This window comes from Bison bison, unplaced genomic scaffold (assembly GCF_000754665.1).
Source record: "Bison bison bison isolate TAMUID 2011002044 unplaced genomic scaffold, Bison_UMD1.0 scf7180017864471, whole genome shotgun sequence".
NCBI classification, from domain to species: Eukaryota; Metazoa; Chordata; class Mammalia; order Artiodactyla; family Bovidae; genus Bison; species Bison bison.
In genome coordinates, this window is record NW_011495032.1 from 28,266,619 (window position 1) to 28,284,301 (window position 17,683).

The following is a 17,683-nucleotide window of genomic DNA, read 5'->3' on the forward strand; positions in this document are numbered from 1 at the left end:
CTGTCTGTTCAAATTTACAAAAAAAGAAAGAAAGAAAAAAAAAAGAAATAAAACTCAAGCTACAATGTCAGAGGTGTCCAATGTAGTTTGAATATGTCGAGTTTAACTCTCTAGTGGATGCCGACAGATACTGACCACCAATACCTGTGAGTGAATCACAGACACGGGTTGGGAGTCAAGTACTGCAATGGTGTCCTATGAAGGAAAGCCCAGATGCTGCCCTGTGTGGGGAGTCAAGACACCCATCCTTCTTCGCCTTCCTTCTCCAGGTGGACCTACGCTTTCTAACTGTGCTCACAGCCATTGCAACGCAGGGAGCGATTTCCAGGGAAACTCAGAATGGCTATTATGTCAAATCCTACAAGCTGGAAGTGAGCACTAATGGTGAGGACTGGATGGTGTACCGGCACGGCAAGAACCACAAGGTAAAACCATGGCCCCACCACAGGGGCACGCATGGGGCAGAGCAGGAGGGGTGGGTCAAGAGGGGCTGCAAACCCACCCCACATGGACAAGGCAGCCTTGTTCCCTAAGGCTCCAGTAATTGATGGAGGCACCGGAGACACTGGCCCTGAAAATATTCTTTCTTATGCTAAAGTGATTGGAAGACACCGTTTTCTCCGACAGCCTGGCTGCTGTTGTATCTTGTACAGCAGAGAGAGAAAGAGCTTGCAGAGTGCTCTCTGACTACAAATGAAGGAGAGAATGTGTTCCTGGCCCGTGTCTCCCTGTGCAGGATTCATTGAGCATTGATGGCCTGAGTCCCTTCCACATGCTGCGTTAACAGTCACAAAACCCCATGAAACTGCAGTTCGGGGAGTTACTGAGGGCTGGAAATAAAAGGGCACAGATCCTAAAAGGGAATCTCAATGTCCCGAAGGAAAAAGAGGACAATAAATAATGAGGAGAAATTCGGTTTGTTGGGGATGAGATCTGAACTGGCAGTCATGCTTGGCAGTAAGGCATTGAATCTGCAAGGCTGGTGCCTTCAGCGTCTGGGGCTCCCACAGGCGTGTCCTCGTGGGTGATGTGAGGCTTTTGTTGTATATATGGATGAATGTCTGGTCTCAGCTTTCTACAACACGTGGCATTCTGGCAGTGAACAGGTCTGCAGCTGGCGCTGGCAATGTACATACTGGTTATAAGGTAGACTCAGTGCATGGAAAGGCTTATTGGAAATGGCCAGTGGTCTCACCTGGGCAGGGCAGGAGCATTGTTCTTTGTGGGCTGACTCTTGGGTCTCAAAGGAAAACGCTCATCCTTCTCTGAATGGAATTGGGGAGTGAGGGAGAGTATCTCTCTCCCTGTCTGTCAGGCTGTGAGTTATCAAAAGGGTAGATAGGTGGCCCAACCTTGAGAGGCCAAAGGTCTTTTCCAAACAAGGTGCCCTCAGCCTGTGTCACTGCCCCAAGGCAGCTTGTTCTTGCTGTTGTAACAGGAAACCTTGGGCCCAGAAAATCCCAAACTATAATGTTGGCACTGCTTCACTCGGGAAATGTGAGTTTTTAAAGGAGTGGATTTTTAAAAATTAAGATCGCCATAGTAACATGGCACCATTCATCTGAAATCATGGCTTCTAGATATTACCAGGTCTCTCTCTCTCTCTCTCTCACACACACTCCCCATTTCACAGATAAAGAAAGTGAGAGACTTAGCAATTGAAAGACTTCTGCATTTTGATGTGTTGATCAGGTCTGGTTTCTCATTGCCTGCTTTTGTTTCAGGGAGAGTTACTAAATGTGACTTGGACACAGCAAGCCAGAGTCGGCATGGGGTGCTGGGAGCTCTGTGGATGAAGTCCTCATCCCAGCCCGCTCCTTCTCGTGCCCTCTCTTTCCACCCTCCCTTTTCCATAAGAAACTGCTAGAACCCAGAAATTCAGCCAGGCAGGCAAGGGCCAGCATCTGGCTTGGGGTGGGTACAGGGGAGGAGGAAGAGGTTCCCCTAACCACCTCCCTGTCCAGGCTCAATGACTAAGCAGCGCTGGCCAGAGGGATACTGTAGCATAAGCCGATTTTAAAAGCACGCAGATGGACTGGGATGCTATTTAAAACACCATTTGTAGGAAATCTGCTTTTGGAAATACCTTAGCACTGCACATTTTGATAGAATGCTGTCCTCCCTGGCTTTATCCCTGGTATTGGTTCTGCAGGGAAGATATTCCTGACAATTAAATGTAGCTTTCTGGACTCCTTTAGAACCATTCTTCTCCACTTTTTCATACGGGATACATTCTCATCTCTTTTATTTTCTCTCTCTCTCTCCCCTTTGCCTCCTCTTCTCACCCATGACTAAATTTCTTTCCCTAGAAACCATGGGGTAATTTCCTTCTTGGTACCTAGAAGGAGGCAGAAGAATGGAAAGGCTGCCAATCAAGCATTGCCCCCTCCCTGTGCTCCCTTGTCCCCACTCTGGTGTGGCAGCCGAGGGAGGAGACCTCCGGGTCCTTGAGTCCATGGATGATCTCTGCTGCTCCTTCATTATCGGATCTGCTCCCAGACGTCTGTATTTAATGTGCAGATTCCGCACCGTTCATGGTGTGTCAGCGCAGCTCTCTGGCTGTTCGGGCTGAAATAGTTGAGTGAACCGTGCCAAATAGATTTGTCAAGTCTGCTGCAGTTTGAGTTGATGCCATGAAGGGGAGGTGGGGTGAGGAGGGGACCAGGGGGCAGTGTGGGGAGAGGCTTCGTCGACCCAGGACACTACCACTGTTTCCCTTTGTAGCTGCCGGATGGTGGGCACCGTGCCAAGCACACTGGCACTAAGTGGACTCAAAAGCAGAATTCAGCCAGCAGGACCTGTGAGCAAAGCCCAACAGAGGTGGAGGCAGGAGTGGGCTCTGCTCTGTGGGCAGTTGGGAGGGGTTGCAGATGGGACCCAGTGCACGGGGTGTGCAAGGAGGGGATGGTGATGTTTGGGGCAGAAATGTGGGGACTGATTTCCATTCCCTGGTCTCTGTCAACACCAGTGCGGTATACCAAAGGCCAGGGAATTGGGGAAGTTGGAGGAAAACAAGATTAACGAACACTCAGGGTGGTGGGGGATGGCTGTGCTAGTCGCTTGCAAAACACTCTCTACAGTTTGAACCCAGGCTGGGCTGAGGCAAGGCCTGAGCCTATGGTGGGGGAAGACTTCCTTGAGGCTAGGAAGTGAGGGGGACTGACTGAAGAGCTCTTTTCCAACCTCCCACAGCCTGGAAGCAGCCTCTTCTTAGGCCCTTTCCATCCAACAGGTAACGGTGAGGCTGCGGATGAGAAAGGCATTACCCTGTTGCTGGGGATATTGCAAGGATTCTCCAGGCAAAATGCAGCCCGGTTACACAGGCACGTGTACAGCACATCCCCAAATCCTTACCCAACTCCGCATGCCATAAAAATGGAACCTATGATTTTCCTACAGGGGGACCTTCTCATGCATATTTATTGTGTAACCACAAGGCAGAGAGCTCTTCCACCTGTTAGAGCCCATAGCCAGCCTGTGTGCTCTTTTAGATTATACAAATTGCTTCACATATATTTCTTCAGAAACCACAAGCATAAAACTACTGCCTTTGGTTTCACCAGCTGTATTAATAATACCCCAAACACAGACATAGCATTGTAAGTACAATAGTGGAAAGTTACTATGTATGTCTATAATTATAGACAAAATTATGTACACACAGGCCAAGGGAGGGGCGTGGAGAAAGATGGAAAGAGCTGGAAGGCACAAGGCCTTGGCTAGGCTCCTGCTCACCTCTGAGATGCTGGTTCTGTGAGTCTACACTGGAGGCAGTGAAACCGAGGCTGCTGTCAAGCCAGGAGGACACAGGCCATGCCCTTACAGGTCTAAGCAAAAGCCTCTAATTTCAATTGTCCCTTATTGGGTACATGTGAGCATCTTTCTTGCTGATGTCACTCGTGTTACATTGTTCTTAGTCACAGTATTGCTGGGCTGTTCTGAAGTGTTTGGAAGAAATTTGGACTAAAAGAAAAAGTCTGTCGGGTGCTACCTGTATCCTGATGGCCAGATTGAAGATGGAAAGGTTAGGACAGGGATTGGGTAAGGTTTGGGTCCAAGAGTTTTCAAAATTACCCGTAATGAGCGGCAGAAATGCACTAAGCTCATTCTTATTAACGTAATGATGACTTCCAAGGGGCTCGGGGAACCCTCAGGCGCTGGCTTATTTGCTTCAGAATTTAACAGTGTTTAAGACTGTGGAACTGAAGCTCTCGGGCAAAGTAATTTGCCCCAGGGACTTGGGGGAACTGTGGAGTCCCTGTGGAAGGCACCGGTCTCCATGCTTTTGAGTTCAGACCAGTCTTCTCATAATCATGATGGCTCACCATCTTGCATTCAGAGGGAAATTGGCTTCCTCAATGTTCCATCCAGGGTTCAAGAGAGGCGCACATTCGTGGAGCTCTGAAGGCAAGTTGTGCTTTGAGGGCACTGGGCTCATCATTTTGGATTTGGGACCCCATCATAGAATCCTGAGCTGGAACTTGAATGAAGTCACTTTGGCCACATCCCTTCAGAACGAATAACCACTCCCCCATCACTTCAAAAATCCTCAGTTCTATATTTATTTTCCAAATTAAAACAAATCATTGTGAGAGCCATCTGAGAAATTTAAAACCCTTTGTGAAGCTTTCAGAAACTTAAGAAGAAAGACAACCCCCCCCACCACCAAATTAATTGGCTAAAGGTTAGAACCACGTGGTGTCTCTCTTCAGACCTTCTCGGATGATGCACTGCGTGACCTTGGAGATTTCTCTTTGCAGCTCCGTGCCTCAGTGTTTCTGCTGGCCCAAATGGAATGGTGCCTTTTTTGCTGTAGGCAGAGCACCTTGGGATCCATAGATGGAAGGCTCTCTGCAGATATAATTAATGTATTAGACCCACAGAGCTCTTCTTGAGCAGAAGCAAGTTATCAATTTAAAAGTAACAAGGCCCCATGGGATATTTATCTGCCTCTCTTAAAACCATAGGTCTGGAAGGGACCTGATAAGTCATCCAGACCTCTCCGTGCATCTGATGGGGCCTGTACGTGAGCTGCCACAGGTAAACCGTACCCCTCAGGCTTCAGTTAGGAATGCAAATGAAAATTTGGGTTTAAAAAAAAAAAAAAAAAAAAATATATATATATCTTTTTTTGAAGCCTCCTGGTGGATGACTGGCTTTCCTTTTCCCTTTTATTGTAGTAATTTTACTTATTGTGTATAATATTCAGACAGTGACTCAAACCATCAGCTAGCAATGGACATCTAGAAGTCATAGATATGATTATATTGTCCAGGGTCATGTATGTTCAGAAGAGGACTGATGTCCTCTCCGAATTCAAGTCCCCCAGTTTATCTGCCCCCCTATCTGCCCCCCTCAATTATAACCAAGAAGAATCGAGGGCCCTTGGTAATTAAGTTTGTCCCTTATCCATTTGCCATGGGATGAGCTCAGACCTTTAGCCTCTCCACTTAGGAAGCTCCAGGGAAAATTTCATTATACATAAGCTTGGAACCTTTTCTCCATCAGGCCCCCATGGCTGGCTTCACCCAACTCCCATGGGTGCTGAATTGTCTCCAGGACTGGAGGCCAGCCTCCCTGGCGCTTACAGCCTTGATGCTAAATTCCTTGTGCTTTCCAGACCCACGGCCAGTGGGACGGAGCAGACAGCAGGAAATGTGAAATGGTGCCGTGATTTTGCTTGGGCAAAAGCCCAAGCACCTCCGGATGAACAGTGGGGTGAGCACTTCGCCAGGTAGATTGTCGGGTTCTTTGCTGTCACCGGTTCCCTGCTCTGTGGTTTCCTGAGATTTCTTCTAGAAAAAGAGTACAGTTGACAGGTAGATTTAGCAACCTCATTCCCTGTACGCTTTTTGCTCTCTTTTCCCCACCTGGAGATTAAAAAAGGTGCCTTCTTAAATAATGTGGCAGTGTTCTTTCAGGAGGTATTCAGTTGGAGGCCCTTCCCACCCAGGTAGAATGTCTATTTCTGCCCCACCTCATGCGAATACACCCTCATGGCTCTGATATTCCACTCTCTTGCAGCCCATCTCTCCTCCAGCCCCCAATCCCTGAGCTGTCCTCTGCTCCTCTCCTCCCTCATGCTTTCCTGTCTCAAATCCTGAAACCCTAATCCTGTTACTATGCTGTGTTCCAGGGCTCGGCATCTCGATGGGGGTAACTTGATCCTGCAGTAAATCTAACGGGCCCCTCAAGGCACACACAGATGGGGATGTGTACATACTACCCACCTCCGCCCCCCACCCCCAGAAAAAAAAATCAGCTTTCCTTGCCCTACACCCCACAATAAGCTCCTGCTCTTCTGTCTCCTCCTTCACATTAGCAATGCTGCCTGACGATCAAAACAGCCCTAAAGTAAAGGAGGAGGAGATAGGAGGGCATCGTGGTGGTAAATGAGCATTTGGTGGTTAGGGAATTTCTTTGCCCTACCCCCATCCCTTCCCGCCCTTAAATTCTCTTTCTCAGTGTCTCTCATAGATATATATTTATACAGGAGAGAGACATCCCTTCTGATTCTGTATCTGGCTAAGTTCCCACATTCACTAGAATGAAAGCAGCTTTAAAAAAAAAATTTATAGTCTTGAAGGAAGAGTTTTAAGAGAGAAATGTCAGGACCAAGATTTACAAACAGGAAAAAAAAGTCCATTACCTTAACATCATTTTCCCCGAGTGCAGCAGGCCCCCATCCCCACCCCTACCCTTGCCTGTTTGGTGCAACAAATTAATTAAGCAGGATGGTATTCATTGATTAACCATTTATTTCCTGGTGTAGCCCCAATGGCTGATTTTAGAGAAAATGCAAGGGAAAGCGGGTGGGAGAGGGAGGACCAGCATTTGGTCCTGAGTGAGGATGGGTCAGTGTGGTGGTTCCTGAGAAGAATGTTTAAAATGTGCTCCTGTTTTCCCCCATCTCTGCCCTCCATTCCTGCCACCTCTCTTCTCTGCTGGCTTTGTTCTGCTCCTTGAGAGTCTGTGCCAAGTAGATTGAAAAGGAGAACTTTGGATGCAATGAAACATTTATTAGTGAAGAGAAATATTTATTTTTAAAAAAGAAAGGGAGGAGAAAAAGATCTCCTGCACAGTTTCTACCTCAGGGCTCCAGCACTGTGTTGTCTTTGAAAAATTTTCTGCTCTCTGGGCAGTTCCTGGAGCCAGTTGCATTCACATATTTACAGCAAAATAGAAGTAAACTGTAGGTCACACTATAGGTAATGAAGGGACGGGCATGCACAGACGGAATGAATGAAGCCCAGGCAGGTGGGAGGCAGTGCACAGAATGAGAGTCTGCATCTGTGGACCAAAGGGCCTGCCTGACGGAGGAAGGTCAGGCATCCAGGAGCACCGCGAGCCTGTGCTTGTCTCTCCGCCGAGAGGCTCAAAGACTGTTGAGTGTCTACCCTGGCCTGGGCACCCGGATGTTGATGGCAGGGATGAACAGCGTATGGGAGAGAGATTTAGGGCTGGCAGAGAATCCACCCTCAAAGAGGACTCCCAGGGAGGCAGTGAAACAGTAACTGTTCTCAGTGGCACCTGAGTCACTGCATGTTCTTCAAAGAGATCTTCGGGAGGGGTCAGCAAGAAGTGGTGGCTGTGACTGGAAAGGGGGTGAAAGACAAAGAACAGATGACCTCAAAAACCAAACATGATGCTTTCTGGCTAGATGTTTCTTATTACAGTATAAATGTATATACACACACATACATATGCATATATATATATATACTTTTCTTTTTTACATAGTCCATGCCTTATGAGCTCACAGAAATGGTCGAAACGTGTTGTTTCCTTTTTCTGGGTGGGAGAAGAGTGATTTGTAGATAATAACCAAACTGGGATATTGGATAGCAGCCAATTTAATTGGCAGATGCCCCCCTCTCCCAGAGGTGCAAATCAAAAAATCCATGAAGTGCTGCCGGTTTCAGATTCTGTCTTACTGAAAATAAACCAAAGGTCTCCAGAATCAATTGGCAAGTGTTGGATTATGTTCGGAATTCAGCAAGGCACCAAATGGATTATCTAAACCACTTCGTGCCCTGAATTGTTTTTCAAACTTGGTTTACAGAAGTGCGCTTGAAGAACTCTATATTCAACATAGCTTCATACATTCAGATATATATATACATACACACACACACACACACACACATTAGTAATTACAACATAATCAATGCTATCCCACCTCTTTAGAAAGCTAGGATCACCTTGAACACACTTCTTTTCACACTTTTTCCTTTGGGTGGGGAAGCAACCATATTAACTTTTTTTTTTTTAGTTAACAAAAACATATACCATCTGTGACATCCAGCTTTTAAAGCAGATGTTAAAATGTGATCTTCACATTTTATGTACATCTATCTGGGTGTGCCATACGCTGACAAGTCACTGAGTTTTCTCAACAATGTGGACTCCTCACTGTGAAGTTATGGCCTGAAAATTCTTGGCCTCAAGGTGGGACTTGAGAGTTAATGGCTTTCAAGGCTTGAACTTTCCCAGTTAAACAGAGACCTATTTGTTACTCGTGCTGTAGCTTCCCGTCTAATGTCTGTCCTGGCTGTGGTGCTGACCCTAGAGCCAGCAGGGAGGGCCGGCTGGTAAAGTCCAGTGTCTATTTGCAAGCCTGCTATCTACTTTATTTTCCTGAAGGAGAAATCAAGGTATCTAAGGTTTATTGATTTGCCTATAGTGATTCAGTGAGTCGGCAGGGAATAGGGAGTGAAACCAATTTCCTGGCATCATTTCCCAAGCACGCCAACTCCTTACCTTGCAGTGCCTCGACTGGAAGCCAAGAATCCATCTCAGAGAATTTGATCAGAAAACATATGAAGGGTGATTCTGAAACCACAGAAGCATTGAGAAAGTCATAAAGATGTATAATATATGATAGCATTTACCAGCTATAAATAGGGCCGTGCAGGGAGAAAAATAGAGTCCTTATAAATCCATTGGGTCTGGAGAAATAGAAACTGCTTAATGTTTCATTAAAAATGGATTTTCATAAATTGTACTTTGATATCTTTGGGCACAAGACAATATGTGAGGACTAAGGTGTTGTTATTTATTATTCTTCGTTTATTAATAATTTGCACTGTTATTGAACCAAAACATCAACAAGTTATATTCTCCCTCTGAGTGGAGCAGTCACCAGGTGTCCTGAGTCTGAGCACTATTTGAAATGTATGAAAATCCACAGCATTTGTCCACAAAAGCACTTAGGCTACAAGGGACAGTGGTAACTAAAATGCCGTGTTAGAAAGTGGACACTCCTGGGGCAGTTCTAAATGAGAAACTCTTGTGAAGCAAGCCTTAGAATCTGGGGGCCAGAAGGGACTGTACAGATCAACCCATACAATCTCCTCATTTAATAGGGAAGGAAATTGAGGCCTGGGGGAGGTAGAGATATTTGCCTACAGTGAGGGCTTCCCTGGTGGCTCAGACGGTAAAGAATCTGCCTGCAATGCGGGAGACCTAGGTTCAATCTGGGGTTGGAAAGATCCCCTGGAGGAGGGCATGGCAACCCACTCCAGTGTTCTTGCCTGGAGAATCCCCATGGACAGAGGAGCCTTGCTGGCTACTGTCCTTAGGGTAGCAAAGAGCTGGACACGACTGAGTGAGTAAGCACAGCAGGAACTAATTAACAACAGAGTCTGGCTCCCAGTTCAAGCCTTAGTGTTTGAACTTTTTTCTACTACACCCACCTCAGAGTAAGAGGTATATAAAAAGTTTATTAAAATAAAATGGTATTGGGAACTTCCCTGGAGGTCCGAGGAGGAGGAGATGGCAACCCACTTCAGTATCCTTGCCTGGATCACCCCAGGGACAGAGGAGACTGGGGAGCTACAGTCTGTGGGGTCACAGAGTCAGACCCCACTGAGCGACTGAGCACAAGCACACATTGGAGCTCTAGTGGTTAAGACTTCTCCTTCCAATGCAGGGCTGCATGTTCGATCCCTGGTTGGGGAGCTAGGATCCCACATGCCTCATGGCCAAAATACCAAAACATAAAACAGAAGCAGTATTGTAACAAATTCAATAAAGACTTTAAAAATGGTCCACATTCCAAAAAAAAGATGGTATTCTGTCAGCCAAGGGTCCCAAGAACAGAAGGTAGTTAAAAGCACAAGCTCAGGGGCAAACAAGACACTGAGAAGGAACTGGGCTCAGAAACAGGAATGATTACTTGAGGTCACATTGTAAGAGCCTTCATTTGGTTTCGGGGTGGGAGAAGAGTGAGCAATAGCAGATGGAAGGTCAATTAGAGAACCAAGTAGGTCTCCTCAGGTAGATAACCCATGTGCCTGCCTCCCTCACTGACTGATGCCACTGTGGGCAGAGATCCAGGAGGCTTACCCAAGCCTGTGGCCACACACATCCATGGGAAGAGCAGCCCCCTCCTCAGACACGTACCCACGCGTGTGTGTTCCCCATGCCCACACACAGCCAGCCTCCCCAAGACAGTCCAAAGACACAGTCATTTTCTTACTGAGGAAGGAAAGAAATGGTTTCCTGGTGTTGTCTGCCCAGGCTGAGAAATGAAGGGGTCAGATAAGATAAAATTGGATATTAAAAACACATAAGACGTGCTGTGTTCCTAAACGGTACCAGCATGGTGTGTACACTGTGAATTAGCAGCTGTGTTGAGGTTCAAATCCACTCAACACTCCAATTATATATTCACGTGGCAAATCAAACCCCCCACCAAGCCCCCCGCCTTGGAACTCCTTAGCATCTCCTGATGGAGGCCACACACAGCCACCACCACCATCCTCAGGGAGCAGGTCAGTAGTGGGCCCCCCGCCCTGCTCACAGCACCCGTCCGAAATAAGCAGAGGGCTTGTCTTTGCTTCTGCCCTGCCAAAACAAAACAAAAAAACAAACAAAGAGCCTCTGCCTCATGCTGAATTCTAGGAGAACTGATTCATCTCTTTCCCTTGGATTCGGTTGCACCATCTCTTTCCCCAAAGCGGCAAGGAAGCCAAGAAACGGGCATGGCAAGGCCTGGACTGTCCGACCTCCTGCCCTTCCTCCTGGTAGTTCCTCCCCAAGATTAGATCACAGAGGTTCAGGCACCTCCTTCTTCCTGTCGGCCTTCTCCCAAGTGTCTGGCTCCAACTTCTTTCCTTCTGCTTTTGTGGCGCGTTTTCTTTGTCTTCTCCCTCTTCTTTGTCCTCAATCACCATGCGGGAAGCAGCCAAACTGATGCTGGGAGGGATGCGTGCGGCAGGCAGTCCTGCTTTGGTGTTCCCGGCAGTGGCAGTCCTGCTTTGGTGCTCCCGGCAGTCAGTGAAGCAGCAGAGGAGGAACCTGGCGGCCTGGGGACCACAGCGGAGGCTCCCCAGGGAAGCAGAGCAAACAGCAAGGCTGGAGGGGAGTGCTCCCCTGGAATAGGTGGGCTCAGTACCAGGAACAAGGGGTTTCAGCTGAATACAGTGGTCCTCTGAATACTGTTTTGTCCTCTCTTTCCCTCCGTTTCTCTTCAACAGACCACATCCCCTTATTTGGTTGCAAAAGGTATGATGGCTCTTAGCCTTCACCGCCACATCGGTGTGAGCTATTAATGGCTCTGACGTTTGACCTTTAGCAAGTGGGAAATATAGAAGGTTCAAGGTTGTCAAATGGCAGAGTTCCTAGTTACAGTTCCTAAGGAAGCAAAAACCACGTTGTTAATTAGCTCTAAGCCTTGGTGCTGCTCTTCACTCTTTCCCAGAGCCTTCTACGTTGGGATTAGAAACAATGGGAGCACACCACTCAACAGCAGCTCTCCCTCCATTCCACCCATGCTTGGGGATCTCAAGGCTCCAAGACTCCTAACACCAACATAAACACTGCACATGTAAGAGAGACAAGAAGCAAGGGAGAAAACCACAAGCCTACAGTCTAAAGACATGGCAAGGCTTGAGATCCAGACAGACATCTCTGAGCCTTAGTTTTTTCATCAACAAAGTGGAAATAATAGCACTTACTTCCTGGGATTTTTTTTAGGCCTGATTGTATTTAAACAGCATCTGGCTCAGTGGCATTCCAACATACTAGTTTCCCCATTCCCCTTGTCCAAAGCCTGTCCATGCCCAGACAGCTCATGTGTTATAGGTGTCATGAGCTGAAGGATCTGGTCCCCCTACCCAAGAGGAATGGCTGGTTGTTGCAGAGGTGGCTGTGAATGGATTTACAGTCACTTGGTTGTTAGAGCTGTGACAGATATGATCTAGGAGTGGTGGTTAGTGGTCTTTCCCTCCATTCTTATCAAGGGAAACCGGGAGAAACTCATGTCCACTTGTTCCAGCTCCTCTTTTTTTCTTTTTTGTAATGGAGAGCACAAAAAAGCATAAGGTCCATATGGCAGTTATTGATTTAGGCCATCTGGTAAGCTCGGACTTGCTCCTACCATGTTGGATCAGAAGCTACTCGAAACAGCCATTCCTCCCATAAGAGATGCATCAGTCAGATGGGGATGGGATTTCATTACAGGGCGGAGACTGCAATGAGAGGAAGCCAGAGCAGGACTCTGAGGGTTTGCCTGCAACCCTGACCCTACGACAAAGACCAGAAAGAACCAAGAAAGTGTTGATTGACACAGGGGCACCAGGGTAGATAGTGCTTTCTCACCCATCCATGGAGCAGGGAGACCTCTAAGTAACTAACAAAAACAATCGTGATGTACTTTCTGATGATAAAATACCCTGCAAATCTTTCTATATGCTGAAACCTGAGGAAGAGGGAAAGTCAAGTTCAAGCTAGTGAGAGAGGTCCACAAGCCCTAAAAGATGACATTGTCATTCCATTTTTAAAGGATATTCTACTGCTTATTCCCCCTCTCTCTTGGCTTCTGAAAGTGTTTTCCTTTTCATGGTGCCTTCCTCTGCTTGCTCTCAGGCCCAGAGGCAAAATTTTTTCTTCCCTCCAAAAGTTTTTGTGAAGACCATGTATTGTTTTCAAGTTAGAGCTGTGTGAGAAATTATCTTTTTTTTTTTTTCCATGGCATTTCAAAAACAGCCCCAGACTACAAACCCACTGATTATTTTTAAGCTTAAGGGAACTAACATTGAACAGAGCTTCCCCTACTCTGTCAAAGACTGCCTGGCTCAACTACACACAGAGATTTCAATAACATGGACTGGCGTGTGATGTTACAGGTCTTCCAAGCCAACAACGATGCCACAGAGGTGGTTCTGAACAAGCTGCACTCACCGCTGCTGACACGCTTCGTCAGGGTCCGCCCGCAGACCTGGCACACGGGCATCGCCCTCCGCCTGGAACTCTTTGGCTGCCGCGTCACAGGTACAGTGGGGTTGCTGTGAGGTTGGAGAGCGAACTGAGTCCTGGGCTCTGCTTCCAGTTCCAGCCCTGTGCTAACAGCACGATTGCAGCACGTGGCCTTCACAGAAGGCTCGATTTTACCTGTGTGGGTTTTGAATGCACACGAAGTCTGGACCCTGCCTTGCTGGGTACCATGTCTTCAGGCAACCTCCACTCTCTCAGTGGCTGCATGAATACTTATAGAAGGCCCCCTGTGTGCTGGACCCCACACTGGGAGCTGGAGATGAAAAAGAAGGGAATGAGCAGATAGGGTCCCTGGCATGGCAGAGCATTCAGGCTGGGGGGCAAGACAGATAATAAACAAATGTAAGTGTGGGGATAATTATGTGAAGGAAGAGCACGAGGTGCTCTGCGAGTGACTGAAGGAACCTCTTGGAGCGTTGATCAACAGTTTGGGGACAGCCTTTCTAAGGATGTGACACTTAAGGTCTGGGCTGAGTAAAGGGTAGTCTGATGGTAAGTGAGGGGAACAGCATTTTGGGTAGAAGGAACAGCAAGTGAGAAGGATGCAAGGCAGAAAAGAGCTGTGATGATACATATGGAAGTAAAGACCTAACCCCATGAAGGGTTCCATCTAGAAGGGCAAACAATCACCCAGCTTACAATTCGATGCTCAGCACAGCTCCTCTATGCTCACCGCCCCCAGGAGGGTTAGTGGGGACTGTCACCAACAAGGACGTGAGAGTCCTTGGCTAACAGCGTAAGATGCTCAGACATGCCAGGCACTGTGCTTTTCGTACAGTAACTAACAGAATCAGTAACTGAATTTTATATAGTAACTAATGGAATCCTTGCAACAACCCCCAAGAAGTAAGTACTACTGTTAATCCTCCTTTAGGCCTAGGGAAACTGAAGCACAGAACACTTCAATCATTTTCCCAAAGTCACACAGCTAGTAAGTGACAAAGCAAATGTGAATCCAGGCAGTCTGGTGCCCAACCATGCTCTTAACCACAGTGCTATCCCACGTTGAAACGCAGAGAAGTCAGTGTTGACTTACAGTGCTTGACAGTCGGGTTCTTTGACAGCTCCCTACTGATGGGGGTGGTCCCAGTTAAAGGGTACCAGCCTGACCTCTTGTATCTTCCTCCTTCTCTGCAGACGCCCCTTGCTCCAACATGCTGGGGATGCTCTCGGGGCTCATTGCCGACTCCCAGATCTCTGCCTCCTCCACCCGTGAGTACCTCTGGAGCCCCAGCGCTGCCCGCCTGGTCAGCAGCCGCTCAGGCTGGTTCCCTCGGATCCCTCAGGCCCAGCCAGGTGAGGAGTGGCTCCAGGTGGACCTGGGAGCACCCAAGACCGTGAAAGGCGTCATCATCCAGGGGGCCCGTGGAGGAGATAGCATCACTGCGGTGGAAGCCAGGGCGTTTGTGCGCAAGTTCAAAGTCTCCTACAGCCTCAATGGCAAAGACTGGGAGCACATCCACGACCCGAGGACCCAGCAGCCAAAGGTAGGATGTTCCTAGAGGACTCCCTAACCTTGCCCCACAAAGGGAGGTTGATCTGGGGCGGGCTGGGGTGTTGATTTCCCAACTAGATGGTCATCACCAACTCCTATGAGCCAGTCAAACAAATGTTAACTGAGGGATACTTTGCGCCAGGCCCTCTGCTAAATGCCTTTTAATCCTTACAACAGGCTTCCCTAGTGGCTCAGACAGTAAAGAGCCGGCCTGCCAGTGCAGTAGACATGGGTTCTATCCCTGGGTCGGGAAGATCCTCTGGAGAAGGAAATGGCAACCCACTCCAGTATTCTTTCCTGGAACATCCCATGTGCAGAGGAGCCTGAGGGGTTACAGTCCATGAGATCACAAAGGGTCAGACATGACTGAGCAACTAAACAACGAAAATCTTTATAACATCTCTAGAAGGTAGATCTTAGGGTCCCTCCCATTCCAGAGATGACAAAACTGAGGCTTGATGTCATGTCCAGGGTCACACAGTACCTGTGGTAGAGCCATGATTCAGACACAAGTCTCCCTCCAGCGCACAAACACCTAACCACTACTCCACACCACCTTGCTAATAACTTGGACACTCTTAATACCCTCTTTCAGATAAAGTTTCCTTGGAACTGGCCAGATATTCAAAGGGGATGTGGTTCTTGGAGGCTCAACTATAGAAACTTAGGGAATGACTTCCAAAAACAACTGTGTGTTTCTGAGTGTTGCTGAACTTTGTATTTTGCTGGGCTTGACTACTTAGATCTTTCCCGCCTCTCACAGAGAGACTGGAAAGAGGCAAAGGAAACTAACTCCAGGCCAGAAGTGCAGGCCAGCATCGCCCACTCTGTCCTGCCATTGCAGGAGTAAAGGTCAGCCCTGAACAGGGGGGACCAAGGAGCTCCAGGAAAGGGAGGGATGTCATGCTCCTGTCCCTTTCCACATTAATCTCTCAATCAGCCTTGGGCACCAGTCCTCATTGCTAAGTTAACTCTTCATTTTTCGCAGAAGATCAGGGCCTCTAGTAAGGAAGGGGTATCACGTGTCTCTGTTTGGCCCCTTTACTAAGCCAACATTTCCATTCTTAATGCAGAGGCAAGGGCTGGACTGGAGGTTTTGCACTGCTGATGTAAACTCCCAGCTCATGATTCTAGTGGCTTGAAAGGCTCAGGGCTTGGTAACTGGAACCTTCAGTGGATGGAACATAAGTTGGACCACAGGGTGCCCCAGGGACAGCTGACCTTGAGTCTTCTTGACTATCCTGAGGGCCTGGGAAAGGAGATGATCTTAGCCAGACTCAGAGCCTGCTCTCCCCATGACAGTGCCCCACTTTTGGAATTGTGGGCATTCTGCCACATTCCTAGATAAAAATCTGCCACAGCCCCTGGCACACCTGTGCACCGCCTTTCCCTAAGTCACCGGTTCACAAGTGTGCTCTGGGTTGGTTTCCCCACGTGACTTCAGCCAGGGCAAGCCCAACGGTCATCAGTTTCATGTAGTGTGGCTTCAGATGAGGTTCATTTTGACAGAATGTCTTCTACTAAACCAAGGTCGGGGGAACACAGTCTCAGACTGTCAACATGTGCCCAGCAGAAATAGTCATTAGCCTAGAGAAAGGATGGTCACTTTCCCTTCAGCCTCTCGGTGACCTGGAACTTTCTAAATTGAAATGGTCAAGCTGGGAGTTTCTAAATCTAGACTCTTAAACATCAGGGAAAGAACTTATTTTTCTAATAAACGGAGAACTTCAGAACAGGCAAGACAGTCTACATGCCCTTTCCTCCTCCCTAGCCAAGTACAGCTTCAAACTCACTCAGAGCCGAATTCTGCATTTTCAGTTTCACTCCCAGGATAGAGAACAGAACCCAGCAACCGCCACTTTCATCTGCTCCCTATTTGCCATGTTTCTGGGACCTCCCAAATGAATAAAAACCTTGGTCTGAGAATGGGGCTCCCTCGGACCAAAATGTGCAGCGACGGTGGATTAACTCTGAAGCAGACTTCTAGCTGGATGTAAGGGGCGGGGAGGGAAGGGGGAGGAAGGAGCAGAAAGGAGGAGTGAAGAGGCGTCCACCCAGGAAGGGCTGAGCAGCCTTGTCTCCCCTGCAGCTGTTTGAAGGGAATATGCACTATGACACCCCCGACATCCGGAGGTTCGACCCTGTCCTGGCGCAGTACGTGCGGGTGTACCCGGAGAGGTGGTCCCCCGCAGGCATTGGGATGCGGCTGGAGGTGCTGGGCTGTGATTGGACAGGTAAGGCCCCTTTTCCACTTCAGGTCTCACTCACATGATCTCCTGACCTGGGCTTCCTGGGACGGCCTAGGAGGAGGTCAGACTATGATGGGGACAGGCAGAGAGGCAGCTGTCCCCAGTGAAGCCCCATCCATTCAAAACCACACTGCCCCCCCGCCTGCCCTGCACTCCACCTTATTCAACCTCAAACCACAGGCCCTGCCACCTCCGGACTTGGGACAGTTTCTCAAGGGATGTGCTCTGTCTATTTTAAAGGATCGTTTCAGTTCCTCCACCCGAGTATCTCAAAAACAAATCGTAACTACACACTACCCACCCAAATTCAATTAGACCCTGACTTTTCAGGCCAGAGGGCTGTGGCTGTTGATTTAGGGAAGGGAAAAAAAAAAACCTTGCTCATGATAATAAAGTAATCCGTTTATGTCTGAATCTGGCCTCCAGATGTCAGTGGCTAAGAGACTTCATTTTCATTTCGAAGCTACATCTGTAAAAGGCATTTATTTGCTCGGGAGGGACCCTGTTGCGGGGGAGCTGCTGGGAACCCGCCGCCTTCCCCTTGTGCGGCAGAAGCCTGGCTGGGTCCCACCTCCACCCAGCAGCGGCCCCAGAGCATCTCCAGAGTCTCCTGAACAGGATGAGGCCCACGGATCACGACCACCCTCCCTGTTCCCTGGGA

At 48.2% G+C, this 17,683-nt stretch overlaps 1 protein-coding gene across 4 annotated transcripts in view; it reads left to right on the forward strand.

The window, feature by feature from the left end:
- Window positions 1-17,683, forward strand: part of NRP2 (neuropilin 2) — a 120,437-nt gene that overhangs the window by 47,146 nt on the left and 55,608 nt on the right. For all 4 annotated transcript variants that reach the window (XM_010861026.1, XM_010861027.1, XM_010861028.1 and 1 more), the window contains exons 7-10: window positions 270-425; window positions 13,131-13,275; window positions 14,416-14,765; window positions 16,863-17,007. In XM_010861026.1, coding sequence (XP_010859328.1) covers window positions 270-425; window positions 13,131-13,275; window positions 14,416-14,765; window positions 16,863-17,007 — 796 coding nt within the window. The remainder of the gene's footprint in view (window positions 1-269; window positions 426-13,130; window positions 13,276-14,415; window positions 14,766-16,862; window positions 17,008-17,683) is intronic.